Genomic DNA, 22,293 nt, shown 5'->3' with positions numbered 1-22,293 from the left:
AAAATTAATTATCCATAGAGTTTCTTTCTTGAAAGCTCCTTTTGTTCAAACACAGTTAACTTAGTATGAAATGGTAAGACTCTTTCAGTTAACTATTCAACACATATGATGGAGCTATGATGACAAATTGGAGGATGATCATCTTTTTCCACATGAGATATAACTTGGTGTTCAACCAAGAGAACACTATAGTTGTGTTGCTATTGATGCAAATATCTTATACAACTTACAGCTATGAAAGTGTTTCTTCCAACTTTTAACATGTAAAAATCCAACTCAAGGTGTGTGTGTGTGTGTGTGTGTGTGTGTGTGTGTGTGTGTGTGTGTGTGTGTTTTCCATTTTTCTTCCATTTTATTGAAACTTGATTTTTTTTTTTTTCATTTGCAAAGTTTGCCCCAGCATAATTTCTTCACTAACATGGGTGCTTGTTTTATAATGTAATGGTTGTATGTATTTGCAAAGCTATATCTTCATGATCATGTCTTTGCTCTAATTTGATTTCCTTCAAGCTCTCAAGTTTAACTTCCTTGGTTTGCTGGACATCTCATCAATCTTATCTCCTATGGACTAACCAGCTTGAATCATGGGTGTTGTATCATTCTCAGATGCTTCAAATAATTTGGTCACTCCATCTTTACCATTTTATTTTAGTATTGTCAATGTTCACAATTGCTAGGAAACTTTTTATTAAATCCCTTGCAGACATTGATTGATTGATTGAATTTTTTTGTTTTTTTTTTTTTAAGCTAAGAGAAAGTTACGAGCTTCTCCAACATCTTTAACACTTGGTAAAGTGACTTAGAATTTTTTTTTTTTTTTCATCATAGTATTTGAAACATCACTATGAACATTCACGATACTTGTCTCTAACAATCTCTCTCTCTCTCTCTCTCTCTCTCTCTCTCTCTCTCTCTCTTTTACTTTCAATCCTCATGTTGTAGAAAAATGGGTGAAAGAGGAGGGGTATACTCCAAATCGAGTTTCCTCATCTACTTTCTTTCCTTCCTTGCTTGTTGCGAATTCTAGTTTAGTCAGTTACCATATAATATCATCATCATTGCGGCCATCATCATCATCATTTATCAACATTCTAGAAAACTCTGAGCAAAATTGAAGTTCTTAGTTGGTAATCCTTCAAAGAGTCTATGGATTTAAGTGGAGTTCAATTACTTCAATTGCTTATTATTATTATTATTATTATTATTATTATTATTATTATTATTATTATTATTATTATTGTTATTATTATTTACATTTCTTTAGGTCTTTTACCAAGGTCTTGAGTTGTTTGCCACTTAACCACAAGATGCTCTCCCTGCATCTTCAAGATTTTCCCTGTTCTTAATATAATAATCTTCACAAACCTGCTTAAGTTCTAAGAAAATCATGCTCTTTGGGAATTTGAGATCCTCCTATTTGCATGCTATCTGGTATATCACATATATCTTGCCCACATAAAGCTCATTCTTGTGACGTGATTAATACAACAGAATGCTTAGCTTGTTGGTCAAGTGACGCGCACTTAAACAAGTGATTTCCCCTTCTAGATATCATCACTGAATCCAATCTTCAAATATATAAAAATTCTAAAAGGAATATCCCTATACTCTATGGCATAGGCAAAATTTAGATGATTTTGCTTGTTTACTTTCTCATGTTGCTTGTTCTCCGCCAATTGCAAACCCACTTTTAGTGAATTCTTGAATATCGTCATAACCTTATCTTTCTTGAAAAAACATCTCTTGCACATTCTTTCTTGCAGAATCTTTCGAGGGTTTAGTCAATTCTAATCCCACTCCCAAGTGCTACCACCTTTGGTGTATTGTAACTCAATGGTGTTGCAACCTTCTTTACTTTATTACTTGTAAAGGTCACATGCTTAATGCTTGGAGACTTTGGGGTTACATCATAGACACAACTATTGAACTAGTTCTTTCCCTCTTCTTAACTTAAAAAACTAAATCTTTAAATGTGTGCATGTCAAACAAGCTGAGGATAGGTGTCATTCAATTGATGATATTTCCCACTAATAAACCCTTTGCTTGCACTTGATCAAGTCGATGCTCACATTTAATGCTTAAATTTTCACCATCCCATCATGTAGTTAATAACTCTTTCATTTTTATTTTGACTTCTATTAACCTTACCTATCATGGTAAATATATCAACCACATTACTAAATTGGACTTTAAAGGGGTTTTTTTATTCAAATGATAAAATATTTATTCCAAATGCTAGTCTATTTAGGCTAGTAGCAAAATGATGTAACAGAAGGGAGCTAGGGATTGTTGCTTGTATCTCCTGATGCTTAAAAACCAAGTTTTGCTCTAGATTTTCTAGATCATTAAGCTGCTTAACTTTAGGAATGTTGTACCTCTTAAAGTAAGCAATTTGACTACTATATTTTGGGTTAGAAATTAAACATAAATGAAATGTTAAAGAAGGATGGGGGCACTACGAGAAGAACTTATGGTTTATCACTATCATTCATAATCATACCCCTCTTTCGACTTAGTTTAACTCAACAGCCATCATTATTTGGATCTCTTGTCAAGTTTTCACTACTTCAGGAGGTTGTTGATACTCTACCTTGTTCATGTATCCCAAGAGAATCTTCTTCTTCTTCTTCTTCTTCATGAGTAAGTTGTACCAGTGGTACATCTCAATACAATTTACATGGTTTTGCCCTTTTTTTTTTTTGCCATTTTCTGGTATGTCGCTTGTACTAACTATCAATTTGTTCTTCAACTTAGTAAAGGGACATTCTGGCATGGGTGAATGTTTTGGCCCTTCAATGATTACTTGCGTGATATATACCTTGAGGTCCTCTAATTGCATCTCTTCATCTTCTTCTCTTCGCTATTGAAATTTTGAGTGAGAAACTAATGATATGGTTACTCCTCCGCCCTCTCCAATTTGACCTTTTGCACGCTAGCTTCTTTGGCAACACAAACCTATCAAACCTATGAAAAGCCGGCAATCCCAAAAGTAAGTTCTTTTAAAAAAAAAAATTAAAAGAACCATTTTGGTATTATCTTTTCGGCCTGTAGCTTTATAGAGGAGATGTAGTTATTGTAAATCTTCTTATTAATACTCTTCTTTTGATAATGAGACTTCAATGACATGGCCCTTTTCTTCCTGTCGTTTTGTTGGAAGCGAAGCTCACTTGTCATGGAATTCTCCTTTACCATTTGAAGTGCAGCAAAGGAGTTTATAAATCAACATGAGGAGTCATTTCTCAAGTCTTGAAATGAGACAAAATCTGCCCTCTCTTGCACAAAAGCATTTCCTCTTGGTCAACTATGGGGCTCTATTGCAAAGGATTTTGGTACAAAAGCCTTGGGCTTCTTGAAGATGTTACTCTCTTCTTCTTTGACAATGATAGTGAATGAAGGCTCATCTCCATCCTTTCCTTCTTGATGTTAAAGACTCTCCTTGGAAAACTAAATTTGTCGAAGACAGGTGTTCTAATAGCAGGAATCTCTTTTTGAATCTCAGCAGGTGGCATCTCATTAGGCCGAAATCCCTTTGATAATAAACATGGGACGTGAGCTTCAATTGGTGATGGTGGTGGACTTGGCACAAATGTGACAAAGTTTGATTAGTCCCACATCTGATTTCTACTCTAATAAGGCCCATGCATGTAAAGGCATAAGACAGCTTCACTTTGGTGCCTTCTCTCAATAAGATAGTGAATGAGACATGCCACAAAATTACTTCTCTCAAGAAGATAAAGCATTGACATTTTTTATAACTTCTTTTTTACACTTACTTTCAATGATGGGAGAAAAAGTCAATACCACTAGGCGTGCCAGAATTTGTGGAGACTTTTATTCTTACCCATCCTTTAATTAGAATTAACCGGTTAAAAATGATGGATCACAAATCAAATTTTATTTTTTTATGATTTCAAGTAATTACAGGTTCATGACTCCTATTAGGGCAAGACCCTAACATTAATTACCCCAGACAATGTCATGGAAACCTCCGATTAAGAATAAGTGTGAATCAGAAATTATTAGGCAAAAAATATAAAAATATATTTTATTGATTCCAAAAAGTATGTAAGTACATAAACATGACCACAAGTACAAAAAAAATTAGGAATCTATTTCTCCTAGCACTACTCTCCTAATTTTCTTCTCTCTTTAACATGGTCTGAGACAATTCGATTTAAATTCTCCCTACTCTTTTGCCGACAATCATGTTTGAATGTCTCTGTTGACTTTGATCTTTTTTTCTTTTCTTTTTGAGCTTGCAAGTTGTGATCTCACCATATTCGAGAATAACGAACTTGATTTCCTTCAATATTGTTTCTTGAAGACTTTGACATGTCATGCTTGTGAAGCTTTTAAGTCTTTGGCTTATGAGACTCTTAGATTCTCTAACTTTTGATGTCTTGAAACTTCAAAGTTCATTCATCATTCACTTGATGTTTTTACATCTTGATTCTCCCATGCTTTGAGCTTTAACTTGCATATCATCGAGTTATGACCTTTCATGTACTTGCTTTAACTTATTCGATTTCGGAATAGATCTCAAGTTGTAATCATATGACCTTGATCTCTTTTAATTTTGGTACTTGAGGACTCCAGCATTTAATGCTTGTGAAGCCTTTAGAACTTTGACTTGTAAAACTTTTTTTAAGCCTTTGATTCACTTGTATCTAAGAGCTTCAAAGTTTCATTTGTCATTTCATTTAAAACTACCAAGCCATGACCGGCTCACATTATCTAGTCATTATCATAGGCCTTGTTTCTTAATTTAAAAAAAAAAAAAAAAACATTCTTTTTATATTTGCATGGAGAAAAGCTTTCTTTATTTCATAAAACGTCATTCTTTTTCTACTTTACTAAGAGGGCATTATGTTTTACATCATTAGACTATAATTTGGAGTAACATCTGCAAAGAAGAGTCTTCATTGACCTCCCTGTGAGGGTCAAAGACAAAAGTGAGAAAACTCTCCAGAGAGAGCACACACTTTGCATTGGATCTCATCAGCGGGTCAAGAGGCAAAAATGAGAAAACTCTCATAAGAGAGCATCCACTTTGCATTGGGCCTCATTAAGGATTGTGAGTTGAAGAGTGAAATTTTTAGAAACCTCCCTGTGAGCGTGAAGAGACAAAAGTGAGAAAACTCTCGAAAAAAGAACTTCCACTTTGCATTGGACCTTATTAGTGGGTAATGAGAAGAAGAGTGAAATTTTTAAAGACCTCCCTGTGAGCGTGAAAAGGCAAAAATGAAAAAATTATATAAAAAAAAAAAGCATTCAGTTTGCGTTGGACCTCATCCGTAGGTCATAAAAAGAAGAGTGATTTTTAAAAACCTCTGTGAGTATCAATAGATAAGAGTGAAAAAACCCAAAATTCCCTACTTCCTCTTTTTTTTTTTTTGCATTTTAACCCCTCTCAAAACATTTTTGCACATTAGACCTTTAAATTCTTTATTTTTTTTCACAAATTCAAGGATTCATGCAACTAGGCCCATTAAATTTTTACTTTTCACTTTTTTTAATAATTTTGCAAATAAATCCTCAAGGTTTAACATTTTTCATGGCATTTACAAATAAACCCTCGAGGCGCCTCATGTTTCCATTTTTATAACTTTTGCATATATAACCTCATATACTTCGTTTATCACATTTTCTATCACATTTTCAACAATTTTACAATCGTTTTCTCATTTTTCTTCATCATATCATATTTCTTATAAATTTTGCAAAGTTGTTTCAAATATGTATTCATTCATGTTTATAATCATGTGAAGTACAATTTAAATAACAATCCTCAAAATTTATATTTTGATTTCACATGGGACAAATCATGCATGGCTAAAAATATACTCTACACTCTTGGAATTTGAAAGATCAAACATATCATATCCTATAAATCAACACATCAAGTCATAGTGTCACTGAAACAATTACATGAGAATTCATGGAGTATTGTCTAGTTGTAGCATACTTACAAAGTGTATGTTCATAGATTTCTTGAATCAGAAAAAGGAAAAAATTAAAAAAAAAAAAAAGACCTTGATGTCGTTGATGATCGAGTATTTACGCTGATCTCTTTTTACATGATCTTCTCTCATTTGTCTCTTCAATCCAATCTCCTTGTGTATGATTTCTTTTTCTACTCATCCCCTTCCTTTTTTTAGATTTATTCCTCTCTTATTTGTTTCTCTTGAGATCTCCCAAGCTGGATTTCCTCTCTCAATTTTTAGTTTTTCCTGCTCTCATCTCAGTTGCTCTTCTTCTCTTGCACTTTTCTTCTTCCTCCTCTTCATTTGTTTTTTTATTTCCCCCTTTTTCTTCACCTCCTTTTCTTCTGTTTTTTTCTTTTTCTTTTTCTTTTTCTTTTTCCGGTTCTCCTCTCCGGCTCCTCCCATCCAAAACCAATCCCAAAATACCCCCCAGGTATTTTTGCTTTTGCATAAATCTCCGCTCTTGTTACAGTTTTTTTTTTAACGTAAATCTCCGCTCCTGTTGCGGGAGATCAGAGATATTTTTTATTTTTTGGATTTATTTATTTATTTATTTTTATTTTTAAAATTTGAATATATATATATATATATATATATATATTAATTTTGTTTATTTATAAAAATCAGCATAAACAGGTCGTTTGCTGATAGAACATCTTATATGCTTGAGAGGTGTAATTATTCTCCCAATGCTTAATTTGTAATTAACATTAATCTTATTTTTTATCACCAAAATTCAAAAATAATCTTGTAACCAGAAAAGCGAAACAACCTCGTTTTCTCAAATTTCTCGGATAAAAAAAAAACCGAACTTGCTTTCTCCCAAATCGCACATAGATAAATAGTATGTTCTAAGGAGTTAAAGCATTCCCTTCTGATTTATTAGCAGGTAATTACTCCACAAACCAAAGAAGATTTATATCAAAAATTAAATTTCTAAAAATTTGGTTCTCTAAAAACACGGAATCTGTAATTCATGTAATAAATAAATAAATAAATAAAACTCAATAAGATGATGATAAACTCCATAAAATTAAAACAATCAGGTTGATTTATTCAGCTCAATGATTGAGCTAGATTAATCAATTCCAAAATATACACACTAAAACAATAGAAATTTAGGGAAGCCTTGATAGATTCAAACAACTAAATAAACAAGCAAACAATATCATGAGCGAAATAAAATGCAATAGGTTCAATCTCTTCTGCTTTACACATGCATATATGCCTAAGATGCAAGAACCACCATGATATAATGAAAAATATAAATGACTTGCTACTTATTGGAGGAAATTAACTCACAGGTGATGTCACAACCAACTCACACGCTGTAGAGACAAGCGCTTGTCACCTTTTTCAAAAATATATACATATATATATATATATATATATATAAATGACTTGCTACTTGCATTTGCTTTTTTTCATAAAGGAAAATGCAGAAATAAACAACCTGTTTCGGCAAGTGATCTGAGAAAGGTGAGAAAAGAGAGAACATCAGCCTCATGGGCAAGTGATCCTGATCAAGTTTACCCTGCAATGAAAGATGAAATGCCGTATAATGATCAATTAAATATTGTATATGCACTTATTTCTCTGTACCACATCAGAAAAATTTACATGTAACCTGATAAACAGAATGATAAAGAGACCGAGACATCACACAAGATCCATAAGACAAGCAGTTAATCTGATGACAGTTCACATCTAAAGCCAATTTAAGACTGCATATGCATGACAGTAATCATTTAGACTAACATTAAATCTAAACATGTCATGTCTTGCTTGTGCACGCGCATAAACACAAATATATGCTTTAACTATCACGCAGAATACCAAACAGAAGTTGATTAGCCTGCAATAAAGGTTGCATGAGCAACAAATACCCCAAGTCTTATTAGGAGCAAGGAATGCATTTACTTTGGCATAATATAGTCTCGGATGTCATAATTCTGCTTTTCAACCACTATGATTTGAAGGCTGAAATATCGGGAAGCCTTCAGCTTGCCAGATGAAGAAGCTGACACTATTTCATGAGTCTGCCGTAAATGAGATAGAAATAATAACAAAACCAGCTGAGAAACCATTACCATAACTTAATTTTGAGCATGATGGCAGAGCATCTGAAAATTATATTTCTTAGAATGAAGATGTTAACAAAATCAACTTCACTATTTTCTTTTATATATCTACAACAGTTCTAAATTAAACAATTGACACCTAGAAAATCAGAGAAGGGTTATAATGGATGAAATTTGTGAAGGTCCATCTCAGAGAAAAATGCTAAAGATAAACATGTCAGTATAGGTCATGATGAAATTTCACTTTACATGTATCTAAAACATGAAAAATTGACACTAGCTATTAAAAATCAGTTAGAGCCTTCAGAAAGCCTACATACTTATATGTAAAAATTTCAGCAGGAAAGATCTAACCAAGACTATTTCACAAACAGGAAATAGAAAAATCAAAGATCATATACTAGTTACAGTCAAGGTTATCTGAAGCAGCATTGGTCTCTACACATGACTATTAACTCACATGAACTAGCTATAGAGGCTGTCATATTTATTGAAAAGGACAAATCAACTAATTATCAGGAAGCCCACAAGTATCACTTCATAACTAAATAACTTCAATTCATTAGTCACCTTCTTAACAAATATAATATTTCTGCTTCCATAATTGTTTTAACAAGGACCGCACAACAAAGTTATCAACTTGCTCCACTGCAAGCACATTGTCCAAGTCCAAGACAGATTAAGCTCATATGACATAACTTGGTAGTTGCCAATGTAAGTTGTAAAATAGTGTTAAGTTATTGCCTCAAGGCATAAATCAAACCAACACCAAAATTACCAAGTAAAAAGATGGATCCTTAATGAGCACAGATCTGGATGATAAGGGTTTAGATATAACTAGTGTTGTTGACCTGAGTAGGATAATTTTGGGGAATTAAGTAAAAATAGTCCGGTGAATGTTCCAAATTCTGACAAACAAAACATATTGAAAGGAAAAATCTTATGAAAGACCTATAAAATTTTAATAAAATATCAATCACTATAAGTAACTTTGGGTAGCTTGCTTCGTTGATAAAACTCGAGGCAAGTTAGGGCTGCATTCATACTCCAACAACAAATATAATCTGTCAGGCATTGCTCCAATACAATCAGCTATAATTATCTAATCAACCCCAAGAAACTCAATCAGATAACAAGCAATCTCTTGCCCTATGCTTGGTTCCAGATAACAATAGATTTTATGCACCAAAAAGAGTTTGATATATAACCTAAGGACAAGTTGTTTAACACAGAGGCTTACCTTATTTGTTAATAATATGTGAAACTACCAAGATTGTAAAAACTAGAAAATTGAACTTGTTTAGTGTAAGGCAAAGATAGCAACTGAATACAAGAAATGACTTCATTATCAAACGCACAGACTACAAGAAAGCACTAATGAAAATAAAAAGGACATTAGTCTCTTAGAACATCAAAAAGAATTAGACAATCAGCAGATCTGTCTAATTTCATCTGTGAATACATCACAAAAATGTATCTAAATAACTTTCTCAATAGGAGCAAAATCAAAAAGAAAAAGACATTAAGTAACATGGTAAAAAATCCATCAAATTATATTTAGAGTATGTGTTTTCTAAGCTAACAGAAAAAAATTAACTGGAGCCTTTTTTAAGATAATGAAACATCTTTCATTGAGAAAAAGTCATGCTCAACATTTCACATGGAACATCTCATAATTCAGACTGTCACAAAACATAATCAACATGAAGTAAAGAAAATCATCAAAGCTCAGCAAATAAATGACCCAGATTGAATCTCCCTGTGTTAATGTGATCGTTTAAAAAATAATCACAGGCATGTACTGCACAAAACTATGCTGTACATTTTAATGCATTAAGAAGCATATTTAACAAAAAAAAAAAAGACCAGATTGATAAGTTCATCAAACTGAGCAAATAAAAAAAAACCCAGATTAATAGGTTCATCAAACTGAGCAAATAAAAAACCCAGATTGAATCTCATTCCAGAAGCAATAATCCTCAATTATACAAGAAAAGCTTCACCAGTAGAGAATCTTTTACACAAACTTTGGCGCTTCCTTCTCTTTTCAGGCATCCACAAATTTGTTTTAGAAGTTGCTAAGCAGTTGTTTCTCGCAACTGATGGCAAAAGGTCTACATCAAGTGAGAAAATTAAAAAGAAAGAACTGCATATGCCAAAAACCTAAATAAATGCAAACAGAGAGGCATGATAGTCTTTAGAATAGAGAAAAATAAATTAACATAAGCATCTTTAGATGCAACTACAATATGCATTTATTTGTAATAAAAAGTTGTTTGATGGCACTAAAACCCTAGATTTGAAAGAACCGGCCTTAAAATTTCCCAATTGGCGTTATCATGCCCTAGATAGTCCACCCCACACCAGGACAATATAATGAATTGCAACCCAAGGAAAACTATGTGGTGATTTAAACAAACATAGCTTATGAACTAAAGTACATTCAAAGGCATATTATGCCTGATATGACCATGAAAAGAATGATCATGCTGACTCACAATGGAATAAACAAAAGATCAATACGTATATGGGGAAGCATTTTAAACCTCAAACCAAAAATTAAAAATAAAAATTTAAAAAAATTTTAAAAAAATTATTTAAAAAAAAACAAAGAAGATAAGATTCATAATGTATCTAAAAATAATGTCGAGATCACTGAAATTATCAGTAACAGTTGGAATGGGAAAGGCCATCTTAAAATCAGCCAAAAGATCTAAGACCCCACAGGGTAAACATACTTCAAATTCTATTAGGAATATATTTTATCTGGCAGGAGAGCAAAAAACCTTAAGCTTAGCAATAACTTCCTCTATTCTCGTAAAATTACATGGCTCTATGGGAAGGAACCTTCAAGACTGATTCTAAGGATGAAATGTGCTGCTGAAGCAGTTCCAGAGGATTAAAAAATTAACTGTACTTCATTATTAACCGGCTTGAAGTATAGTGGCAAACCGCACCTTCTGCATATCTCAATAAGTTCTACACAAAGCCTACTACAAATTGAACCCCCTTTACACCGAATACAAGCATTCTTCCATGCAAGGGGCAGGAAACTAATTTAGTAATTAAGACAAAAGAAGAAAGAAGAACGAAGAAAGAAAAGTCATTTAATCATCAATTTTAGAAATGAAAGAAAACCCACTGATTTACAGATATGCAGCAATTGCTGTTCAATAAAAGAAAAAAAAAATCTAGATTGATGGTCAAGAAAACTATTATCAAAAGATGATATAGTTTTCACAAGCTAAGATGCGAAACCTTGCTGTTCGGGGTCACATTGTCATGAAAATAGCATAGAACCGCAGAAAAGAAGCACCAACATCTATATACTCAGCCACCATTAACAATTTATGGTCATTAGCATGCTAATTTGCTACCTGCACGAAGCTAAATAAGAGACATAAAGTCAACGAGAGTAATAGGGCAATATATAAAGAATAAATAAATAAAAAAAGTTTGGGATGATAGTAAATGAATAGACTTAAACAACAATCTTCAAACATAAACATGGAAAACAGTAACAACATAACGAAACAGAGGCAAAGCAGCATAAAAAAAATCATCATGTTATATTGGAGAAGTCATCTCCCAAAATAAGCTCATCTGGCCTCATCAGCTTATCCATGATAAGAATATAAGCATAATAATAACGAGCAGAAGGCTATGTAAAATTTTAACATGAGAACTACCTATTTGGATAAAGGAGAGAATTCGTCTCCATTCACAGGTACGAGGGGCATACAAACATCACCATCCAAGTTCCCAGCTGTTCAAATGTGCGAGAATTCATCTGTTAGTCCAATCATCAATCAAATAGGTGATTAGGATAGCAAAATATACTAAAATCTTAATTTAGTATCATATTTTACCTTCAATGTCAACTTTTAACCAATCTTGAGCACATACCAAGGCTTGTACCGTAGCCGGCTCTGTCGAACTCAAATACTGATTAAGCACTCGACCATCATTATCTAATGGAATATTTACAGGAATTCCCAGAATATCATGAGCCATCATCGAAAGGACTGGATATTTTGCTGCATTAAACTTCCACCAGGCTAAGATATTAAAGCTTTCATCAGGACCTTCTTTTGAAGGATGAACAGCTTCATCCAAATACATATCTAGATCTGATTTCATTGATTGGCTCGACGATACCTCTTGGAGATATTGATCAAGTCCTCTTCGTGCATCAGACAATGTGATACGAGTAGAATTTTTGGATTCCGCACCAGCATTGCACTCGTTGCTTGCACAACTGCTGTTATCCCCAGCATAGCAGAGAAAAGTTTGATTACTTGAAGCATGAGTTGACTGGAGAGCATATTCATTATAAAGGGTTACCAAAGTCTTGCGAATATTTTCGATCTTATCCTTGGCATCAAATGTATCTCCATAAATTTTTTGGAAGAAATACTCAACAGACTTCATCTTGTACCGAGGATCTAAGATGGAAGCAATTGCCATTACCATTCTTGTTGTGCCCCATCGCTCTTGAAACTTGCCAAGCATTCCTTTAGCCATTGATATGATAATTGGATATTGGCTCAAGCATGATGTTTTCAATAGCAAATGGATACCACATATATCATTAAAATAAAGATTCGCAGTGGGAATTCTTATGGTTGAGAACTTTAATATTGATTGATAAAATACATCTAAACATTCAGTAACAGCTTTAACATCACCCCAATCCTTAGGAGACAAAGGCAGGTACTCGTCATCATTGCTAGCTAACCAAGTGAAAGCACTTTGAAATTCGCATGCTGTTTCAAGCATCACATAGGTTGAGGTCCAGCTAGAGGGTATATCAATAATTATTGGCTTCTTGGGGGCACCAACCTGCTTTACTGCATCCTGAAACTTTGCTAATCTAGCTTGCGAAGATTTAACATATTGAATGCAATCACGCACTTTATTAATTAATTCACTTATTAGCTCCAAACCATCTTGAACAATAAGACTCAAAACATGTGCACAGCTGTGAACATGAAGCATATCACCATTTAAGTGGAGTGAACCCTTTGGTCGGAGAAATTTAAGAAGTTCATTAGCCACCACATCATCAAAGCTGCAGTTGTCCAAGAGTAAACTGGACACTTTCCGATCTATATTCCAATCACACATACTCTGAACAATAGCTTTACTTATTTCTTCACCAGTAGACAGAGATTCAACAGGCAAAAAGGCCAGAATTTTCTTCTGGAACCTCCAATCATTATCAATATAATGACATGTCAAGCACATGTATTCCATATCTACATTCGACTTCCACATGTCAACAGAGAGGCTAACTCGACAAGTGAGTTTTCCAAGTACTTCTTGTAATTTAAGTCTTGCACTTTCATATATCCTCAAACAATCAGCTTTGAGTGTTTCAAAAGATACCAACTTGAACTGGGGTTGAAGGTTCCTCAAGAAAGTTTTGAAACCAGTGTGCTGAATAATACCGAAAGGGTAACCATGCAGAACTATCATACGAGCAAGATCCTGTTCACTTAGTTCTTGGTCAAATTGGAAGCAGTCAGCACCACCAGTTTTTCCATCATTCTTTGCCTCAGCGGATTTCAGTGCTAGTCTTCTAACAACCAATTTTTTCCTCTTGGTTCTCTTGCTGGACATACATACACCCAAATGATTTTTTAAGTGAGTAGTTCCACTACGACTACTTGCTGTCAAATGTTTCTTGCAATGATTACATATGGCTATGTAAGTCCCATCTGCCCTTTGTTCCTTCGTGAAGTCATTCCAAACAAGTGACCTCAGCTTTCTCGATCTGGGATTGTGAGATTTATGTGAAGCCTCTACATTCCTATCCTTTCCATCCATCTCCATGCTCTCAGGCATGCTGCATAAAAGGGAAAGCATGCTAAAAACTGTTTTACAAATCACCAAAAAAAAAACCACAATTTAAGAAATAGTTCGATCAAAAAAACACGAACCATATAATCATTGAATGGCACCGAAGCAAACCCCAGTTATCTCAGAGAACACGCGACCAAACATGCAGACCACCTAATGAATATATGCCATTATTCTAATCCATGAAAAAAAGCGGGGTAGAAAATACTTTCTATGATAAAGTACGAAACTTTAATAACAATTGCATAGCAATAGCGAATACACTTCCTTTGAGATGCAAAAAATCATCTTCCCCAACTATGGGAAAACTATAATACTCCCCATTTTTATAATACAATAATATTACTGAATCACCAGAAAACAAAAATAATGCTTAAATGCTTTAATCTAGTCTGAGTTTGTCCAAACAATGGTATCATAAAAACATGCAACCAAAAAAATATATCTCAACATGCAAAAGTGAAACTTTAATAACACCTGCATGAGCATGCTTCCTTCCATTGAGATGTGAATATTAATGACGTACTATGTGAAAACTATAAAACTCCTTATTTTACAACACAAGAATATATATCACCAAGATGCAAACATAAAGCTTCGTGAAAAATACTTCAATTTAGTCTGAGTTTGCCCAGGAAAAAACAATGCAGTGTACGAAGCGGCCAAAAATCGTCCTTTTTCCTCTCAATTTCATTCCAGTGCCGCAAAAACCCTATCAGTAATCCAACAACAACGAAAATCCCACACTGATAGAATGGAGAAGAGAGAAGTAGATAGATGGCAAACCATCGTTTAAAAAATAAAAATAAAAAAACAGACCTTTGCCTTCAAAAACCCCGCTCCGGAGTACAAGGACGTAACCGGCGGCGCGTCTCGCCGGGATTACGCGGCCGCGGCGGAGAAGGCGGCTGCGGATGCTGTGCCGCTGCTTCACGAGACCCGAATCCACATCAACCACACAGCGTTGCGCCGGCTCCGAAGACGAAACCCGGTGGATCTAGGGCAGCGAAATTGCGGATCTTGCGAATTGGGATCCAAATCCGAAGAGCCTTAACGGGTTTGAAACCTGCGAAACTAGCGCCCGAATTTTAATGTTAGAAAGAAGCTTTGGGCGAAGGATCGGGTTATCGGTTTCAACCCGAACCCGATAAATTGGTTGATAGGTTATCGGATTCATACCCTCATCCGATAACCCATTGGATACCAATATCGGATCTAAACCCGCACTTGCGGATTTGGATTCGGGTTAACGGGTTATCGGGTGCTGGATCCAAGGCATGCATTGCATCCTCTGGTTCTTGTTTGCGGCTGTGGATTTGAACTTTGGAGGAGCCAATCGAAAAAAAACACACACACACACACAATAAAATATAGTTTGTTTAATTACTGTCTTATCTCATTACTTGATTTTTTAGATTAATTCATTGATTTTATAGTTATAAATAATTTATTATAAGTCAACTATTTGAGCCAATAATTATCTCAAAATTTAATTATTTAAATAAATTTATTTAAGAATTAATAAATATTAAATTACTATTAATTAATATTGAATAAATCAACATTTTTGTCAAATTAATTTAAATTTCTTACATAAATATTATGAATGAATATGAAGATTTTATTAATTATAAATACACTAGAACCACCATGAGGTCACCATAGAAGTAGATTTTAATTAAATTTTTGTTCATGCCTTCATGTGATTGAACTTTACTAGTTCAAATAAGGATGAGTTAATTTGTCTTAAAGTGGAGGGAAATTACTAAAGTGTGCTGACTTCAATTAATACTAAAATGCTTCTTTGTATGAGGTAGAACTCCCATTTTAATACTTGGACTAATTTTTAATTAAATTGATTTAGATATCAAAATTATATTAACTGCTGTGGGAATTATGAGCATCATATAAAACCCCCTTTTTTCCACTTCATCAATCACAAGATTAGTGATTGTATTTTTCCAAAGATCTTCCATCTAATGTTACCCCATCATCTTCCCCGATGTGAGTAACATATAAAAGCCCACTTTCCTAAATAATGATCTCATTGACTTGATTCCGTGGGATTTAAAATGTAACCGAGATGTGGGTGAACCAGCTCCACACGATTTAGATCTACAGTAAAAAAAGTTTTTTTTAAAAAAATATATTTAAGGGTTATTAAGTAATTTACCCTCTCAAATATTTTTTTCCTTTTTTCTTTTCCCCTTCTTCTTCATTCACCTCGTCATCCGTCTTTCCCCTTTTTCCTTTTCCTCTTCTTCTTCGTTCACCTTGTTGTCCGTTGAAGTGGTTGATCAAGAATGCAAGGCTATGGAAGAGGCTGAGAGCCTTCGTGCTAAGCTTCAAAAAAAGGTTAATAAGAAGGTGGAGCAGATGGAAGAGAAAAGAAGGATGCTTTAAGTTGCTGAGGTTTAGAGAGAGAAACGAGTCTAAATAAAGCTTTCTAAGGCTAAGTTCATTATGGAAGTTATATAATCAATGTGTCACTACCATCACGATCTCCTTCACGAAGCCGAGCTTCTCTTCATCTCCTCATTTTGCAGCCTATCTAGAGTTCCCTCTCGTCTCCTCTCTTCTTTTTCCTAGGCCCAAGTATTGTTCTCCTCACATGCTTCAAGTTGCTGACATTTGGAGAGAGAAGCAAGTCAAGATGAAGCTTTTTGACTGTCATTACAAGCACACTGATTTTTACATGCTTGGTATCCTTTCTTATTAATGGATGTTTAGATTTTACAGAGCTTGGTATCTCATGATTAATAGTTTGTGTGAGACTTGTACATTGACCATAATTATAGAATGTATGTTTTATTTTTGAAGTCACATCCGGGGAGGAACACTATATCAATAAGCTCATTCAAGGCTATGAAGATATGGCTATTGTATGTGGAAATGAACAAGCCACCAAATCTTTTGCAAGAACATGCTCACAAAGCTCTAGAGGCCTAGGTGCATGCATGAAACAACCACTAACATCACCAATAGTTGATTTAGACAATCACACCCAAGGGTTTAATGATATTGATGATGTTGCACCAAGCCAAGCTCCTACTAATGACACACCAATAAGCTCCACTTCTAAGGCCAAGGAGGGTAAAAAAGGAGAAAAACGTATCAAGGAGGAGGAAGAAATCACTCGAAATATCGAGCATCAATTGGGAGGGATTGCAAATGCATTAAATCATTTATGACATAAAAGAAGAAAAATTTTAAAGAATTAAATGTCTAGTTATTATGATTTTCTTTGTTAAGATAAAATGTTGTTCTCAATTAGAAAATTCAGTAGTTAACAAACTATCATTTGTTATACAAAAATTGTTTTACTCGCTATATATATTTGCTTTCTAATGTTTAAGTTCATTGCCTTCTTTTAATATTTAAACATATTATTATAATAAATGAACATGGTTTTAGCCATTTAGAAAAATACATGAAACAATATAAATTCGTAGAAGCATATAAAACATTGACAAGAGAAAATGTTAAGTTCTGAAGGTTCTTAGACAATAATATGTATTAAATTAATTAATTAATGTTAGAAAAAATACATATAATGAAACAAATCACATCCCAACCTCCATCTAAAGAAAAGGACAAGGTAACATGAGATCCCAATCCTAAGCTTTATAATATTAGCTTTCTTAGAGCAACTAAGCATGATTAGAGGAGATATATGTATCTTTTCGTTAGGGCTTGCGAGCATGACTAAATGGATGAGTTTGGTCCTTACACTAAGGACATGTAAAGATAATTGGTGCCATAAGAATGGATGTGAGCCATTCATTTAATTCATTCACATGCACAAATACTTTAGGAATCAATAGCTACCCTATCACTTTTGTCCAACGCTAGATTTTTGCTTTATAATACTCATCAGAGTCCAATGATGTATATAACTCATCAAAATTAAGGGCTTGCTTACAGTCCTTTATTATTTCGAACCATTGATCATAAGGTATGTACTTTATGTATATATATATCTTTTCCATTACAAGTGTTTTTAAATTGATTATTACGTTTCCATTTGTTTTGTTCTTATTTCTACTTCTAATGATGATGTAGTTGTTATTAATTTGTTCTTCATTTATAATTGCTTAAGGCATTGTAGTGATTGGATTCGTTGACCGGAGGCTTCATTTCTCATCAAAAAATCACAATAGCTAAAAATTGATTAAGGGAAGACGAAGGCCACGTTGTTATAACTGCTCACTTTAAAATAATACTTAAAGAAATACTAGAAAATTAAGGTTATTGGCGGCAAGTTATGAATGTGGAAAACATGGTCCATATCATACACCATATTTTTTAGCCAAGGTAAAATTTGAGAACAAATTTGGACATATAATATGGATTAAAAGCATACAAAAGAAAGAAGCTGAAAAGAAAGTTGCATTGCAATACAAACCTTAAGATCTATATTTTTAAATGATGTTATTATTCGAGATTCAAAGTGAATAGTCGAGGAAATAACCAACATTTCTATCACATGCTCACTTCATGTTGATGCAGTTGAGTTTTATGGCGTAGTTACAAAGAATTAGCCATAACTTTCTCGTTCTTCATCTAATTGCAATGATTCAGGTGGCATTGGAAAATAGACCTCAAGATCTATATTTTTATAAAATGTTATTGTTCAAGATTCAAAGCGAATAGTCGAGAAAACAAAAAATATTTTTATCGCATGTTACTTCATATGGCTATGATTGAGTTTTATGGTGCCGCTACACATAATTAGCTATAACTTTCTCGTTCCTACTCCAATTTCAATGATTCAGTTGATGTTGGAAAACTGACCTCAAGATCTATAATTTTAAAGGTTGTTATTATTTGAGATTTAAAACAAATAGTCAAGAAAATGACTAATATTTCTATGGTATAATACCCCAATTGGTCCCTCTATTTTTCTTTCTCTTCCCTTTTGGTCCCTCTACTCAGAAATACAACCCACTAATCCCTCTACTCTTAAAAATGACCCAATTTAGTCACTTTACCTTTAATCTCTTCCCAGCTAGTCCCTCTACTCTTGAAAAATACAGCTAATAATTGGCCTATTTTAGAGTAGAAGGGACTAAGTAGAACCATTTTCAAGAGTAAAGGGACTACTTGGGAGCATTTCTGAGTAAAGGGACCAAAAGAGAAGAGAGAAAAAAATAGAGGGACCAATTCAGGTATTATACCTATTTCTATCGCATGTTCATTTCATATGGCTGCAACTTAGTTTTATGGCGCAGCTACATGGAATCAGCCATAACTTTCTCGTTTCTCCTTCAATTACAATGATTCAGGTGGCATTGGAAAACATACATCAAGTTCTATATTTTTAAATGATGGTAATATTCAAGATTCAAAGTGAATAGTTAAGAAAATAAAAAATATTTCTATCGCGTGTTCACTTCATATAGTTATAGCTAAGTTTTGTGGCAAAACTATACAGAATCGGCCATAACTTTCTCATCATGCTCCAATTGTATTGATTCAGGTGGTGTTAGAAAACATACCTCAAGATCTATATTTTTAAATGATGTTATTGCTTGTGTTTCAAAGCAAATAGTCGAGAAAAAGAAAAACATTTCTATCACGTGTTCATTTTTGTCACACCAATTTCTACATACACGGATATAACATGTCACTAAAGAGGGAAAGTGGCTCTCTTTAATGATGTGGCCTACCCATATATGCAGATGATGTGTGAACTAGTCTTGAAATGACAAATCAGTCATATATGTCATCAAATTCTCCCTGAAATCTCCTCGGTATCCTCCCATAGAGGATTAATTAAAATTGGGTGACCAAAATATATAAATTGAAGTTTGATGCTCAAATGAAAAAATGACTATAGTACATTACCCACCCAAAAAATTACCTGCACTACTCGACCAAAGACCCTTTGGAAAACCCCTATAAGGCCCCTTTTGGATGATGGGAATGGTTCCCATTTGATATGTAGCAAAGGGATGAATGGTTTGTTTCTTAAAGGAGTGGGTCTCCTTTACAAAGTAATCCCACGCACTCTCAAAATTGGTGAGATTGAGTAATCCCTTTCAAGGAAAAGACAATTTTGCTTTTTATTTATTAATTTTTCCAAGACCCATTTTTCTTTTTCTCCCTTAGCTTCATGGTATTTTACTCTCCATCTTCTTCGTACCCTAACTCTTGTAATCTTCTTGACACACCCCTTTGTGTGTGTACGGCAAGTGCACGGGTATTGAAGTAATAAATACCCAAAGGTTAGGTAGTCGAATCTACAGGGAAATTGAGAGTACTAGTAATCACTCTTTCTCTATTATCTAGCCTTAACTAAGTTGTTGGATTCAGATATAATTAGACAAAAGAAGAGGAAAAGCAAGAGGTTCAAGAGTAATATAAAATGAGAAAACAATCTGGAATGGAGTGGATGCTTGGGTGATGATCCTCTAGGGTTACAAACATGAAGTATGGGATTTAACACATGCTTTCTACTCAAGTTAAGATAAGTCACGGTAATTCCAAGATACATCGATCCCGTTCTCATAGCAACCGATGACTATTCCCCTAAGAGGCTCTAGTGGTGATCTCTCTCTTTGCCTAAGCCACCTACGAATGCAATCCGTTCTAGGGCTCCCAAATGATCAACTAGACTCCCGAAAATAGATTAAAAGCTCTCACGAGACTTAACCCTTAATCCTATACAAACTCTAGCAGTGATCTCTCTCTTCACTAGGGTTCATATGATCGCCTAACGCTCACGGGAGTGCGTAGGTAGGTGTGATCAAGTCGAAAGGGAAATGGGTTCTCCTCTACCTAAGGTTCTACCTTCTCAACCCTTTCTAACCTTGGTAGGTCTAGCCCTAGTGGGTTTCTCAACTCAACACTAGGTTAACCCTAACATACAATCCGAGCTCTCGCTACAAATGGAAGTAAGGCAATCAATCACAAGGTTGAAACTCAAATCAACAAGAAGTAGAGAAACATGAATTAAATCAACCAAATACAACCCTAGGGTTCATACACCCAAACATCCAACAAGAGTTTAGCACCTCATGGAGCAATACAATCTACAAACAAAAATGAGCATCAAATACATCAAAGAAAGCAAGTAAACTTCCTCCAAATATATGGTGAAAGCCCAGACAATCGCCCCTCCAAATGGCTGAATGATGATTCACTGGGAAGGGTCGAATGATGCTTCCCAAAGCTTGCCAGCGGTGTGGATGATGGTGTAGATGATGAAGAACGACGTTGGAACCTCCCCTTGGGCGGATCTATCCTCCCTTGAAGCTCTAGCCCAAGCCCCTTTCTTTCCTCTCCAAGAAAACCCAAGCCAAACTTATTATCCCCTTAACCAAAATGACTTAAAAAGGGTGAAATCAGGCAACTCCACGGTCGTGGCCTTCTTTAGAGTCTTGCCTCGATTAGCTATAGTACTATGCTATAGTAACCCTGCTATAGTGATTGGCTATAGTGTTGTACCCGAATACGGCTGTGAATCATGCCCGTATAAACTCAATGGTTGTGTGGTCAGTGATGTGGTTCTTTCCTGTCCGAGTTGAGAGTATCTTCTGCTTAAAAGCTTTGAAAAATGCTCAAAATGACCAACTCTGTTCTTGTGGTGCCCACACATATCCTAGCTGTGCAAATGAACAAAAAAATACCAAATGAGCACATACAACTGATAAAAGACATGCTCAATCCATGTACAATATCAACTTGAAACATGTACAGACAAGCACTTATCACTTCTCCATCGATTTGGTGATGATTTTCTGAAGCCAACGTGGATTGCAACCATTTTGTCTAGGGTTAGTGTTGGCCCTTTGGTTTATTGTTCCCTTTGAGCATATTATTTGAACCACCGTTAATTCCATGAAGCCCAAGACCTGGGTTAGTGTTTTCCTTAAAGCTTCAACCATTCTTTGAAGCTTGATCCAACATCCGGATCTATTTAAGTGTTGCTGATTCTTTTGCTGAAAAAGGAGGTAAGGTTTGTTTTGATTTGTTTGAGTTTTTCTTTGCAATTTTTAAAGGAGATATGGATAATTATGACATGAAGTATTATATTTTTTTATTGTGATAATGAGATAAATCATAATATTTATTTGGTGAATTTATTACGCTTATCTTTTGCTATTTTGTTTATGTTCTGTTAAGTATCCAGGGTCATCAGTGAATGTAATTAGATAAATAAAATATTTTTTTTTAATAATAAGAATTGTTTTCAATTTAAAATTTAATTATTTCTCCTGATTTTTGTAATTTTCCCCTCCTATTTTTACAATTTATCTACTTGTTGCTTTTCATGGGATTTGATCTTCATCTAGTTGTTTGTGCTTCATGGAAAAGTTATCATCTTTGAGACTTTGTGTAATTTTCCCCTCTTATTTTCTCAA

The 22,293-nt window shown here is 34.3% G+C and overlaps 1 protein-coding gene across 10 annotated transcripts; it reads right to left on the bottom strand.

Annotated features, from left to right (window-relative positions):
* Positions 1 to 7,397: 7,397 nt before the first annotated feature.
* On the bottom strand, positions 7,398 to 14,999 carry LOC120251608 (zinc finger BED domain-containing protein RICESLEEPER 1-like). 10 transcript variants are annotated; one of them, XR_005533456.1, is made up of 7 exons: positions 14,747 to 14,997; positions 14,538 to 14,639; positions 14,008 to 14,080; positions 11,935 to 13,913; positions 11,755 to 11,831; positions 11,324 to 11,452; positions 9,794 to 10,179 (listed from the first exon to the last, which is right to left on the bottom strand). XR_005533456.1 is itself a non-coding variant. In XM_039260191.1 (6 exons), the coding sequence occupies exons 3-5, from the start codon at positions 14,016 to 14,018 to the stop codon at positions 11,755 to 11,757; spliced, it is 2,067 nt and encodes a 688-aa protein (XP_039116125.1). In that variant the 5' UTR covers positions 14,019 to 14,080; positions 14,538 to 14,639; positions 14,747 to 14,998; the 3' UTR covers positions 7,398 to 7,518. The 10 variants fall into 10 exon arrangements, 8 of the variants coding, with proteins under 8 accessions (XP_039116125.1, XP_039116126.1, XP_039116127.1 ...); XR_005533457.1 differs by having other exon boundaries at positions 9,794 to 10,164; XM_039260191.1 differs by lacking the exons at positions 9,794 to 10,179; positions 11,324 to 11,452 and adding an exon at positions 7,398 to 7,518 and having other exon boundaries at positions 14,747 to 14,998.
* Between the last annotated feature and the right edge of the window lie 7,294 nt (positions 15,000 to 22,293).

Source organism: Dioscorea cayenensis, chromosome 20, assembly GCF_009730915.1.
Source record: "Dioscorea cayenensis subsp. rotundata cultivar TDr96_F1 chromosome 20, TDr96_F1_v2_PseudoChromosome.rev07_lg8_w22 25.fasta, whole genome shotgun sequence".
Classification (NCBI taxonomy): domain Eukaryota; kingdom Viridiplantae; phylum Streptophyta; class Magnoliopsida; order Dioscoreales; family Dioscoreaceae; genus Dioscorea; species Dioscorea cayenensis.
The sequence above is the reverse complement of the archived record's forward strand: the minus strand, read 5'-3'. Positions and strand labels throughout refer to the sequence as shown.

Bases quoted from the DNA above. Each gene is read 5' to 3' on its own strand.
- LOC120251608 (XM_039260191.1), bottom strand. The intron at 11,832-11,934 runs GTAAAATATGAT...ACATTTGAACAG, and splicing joins GTTAAAAGTTGACATTGAAG to CTGGGAACTTGGATGGTGAT.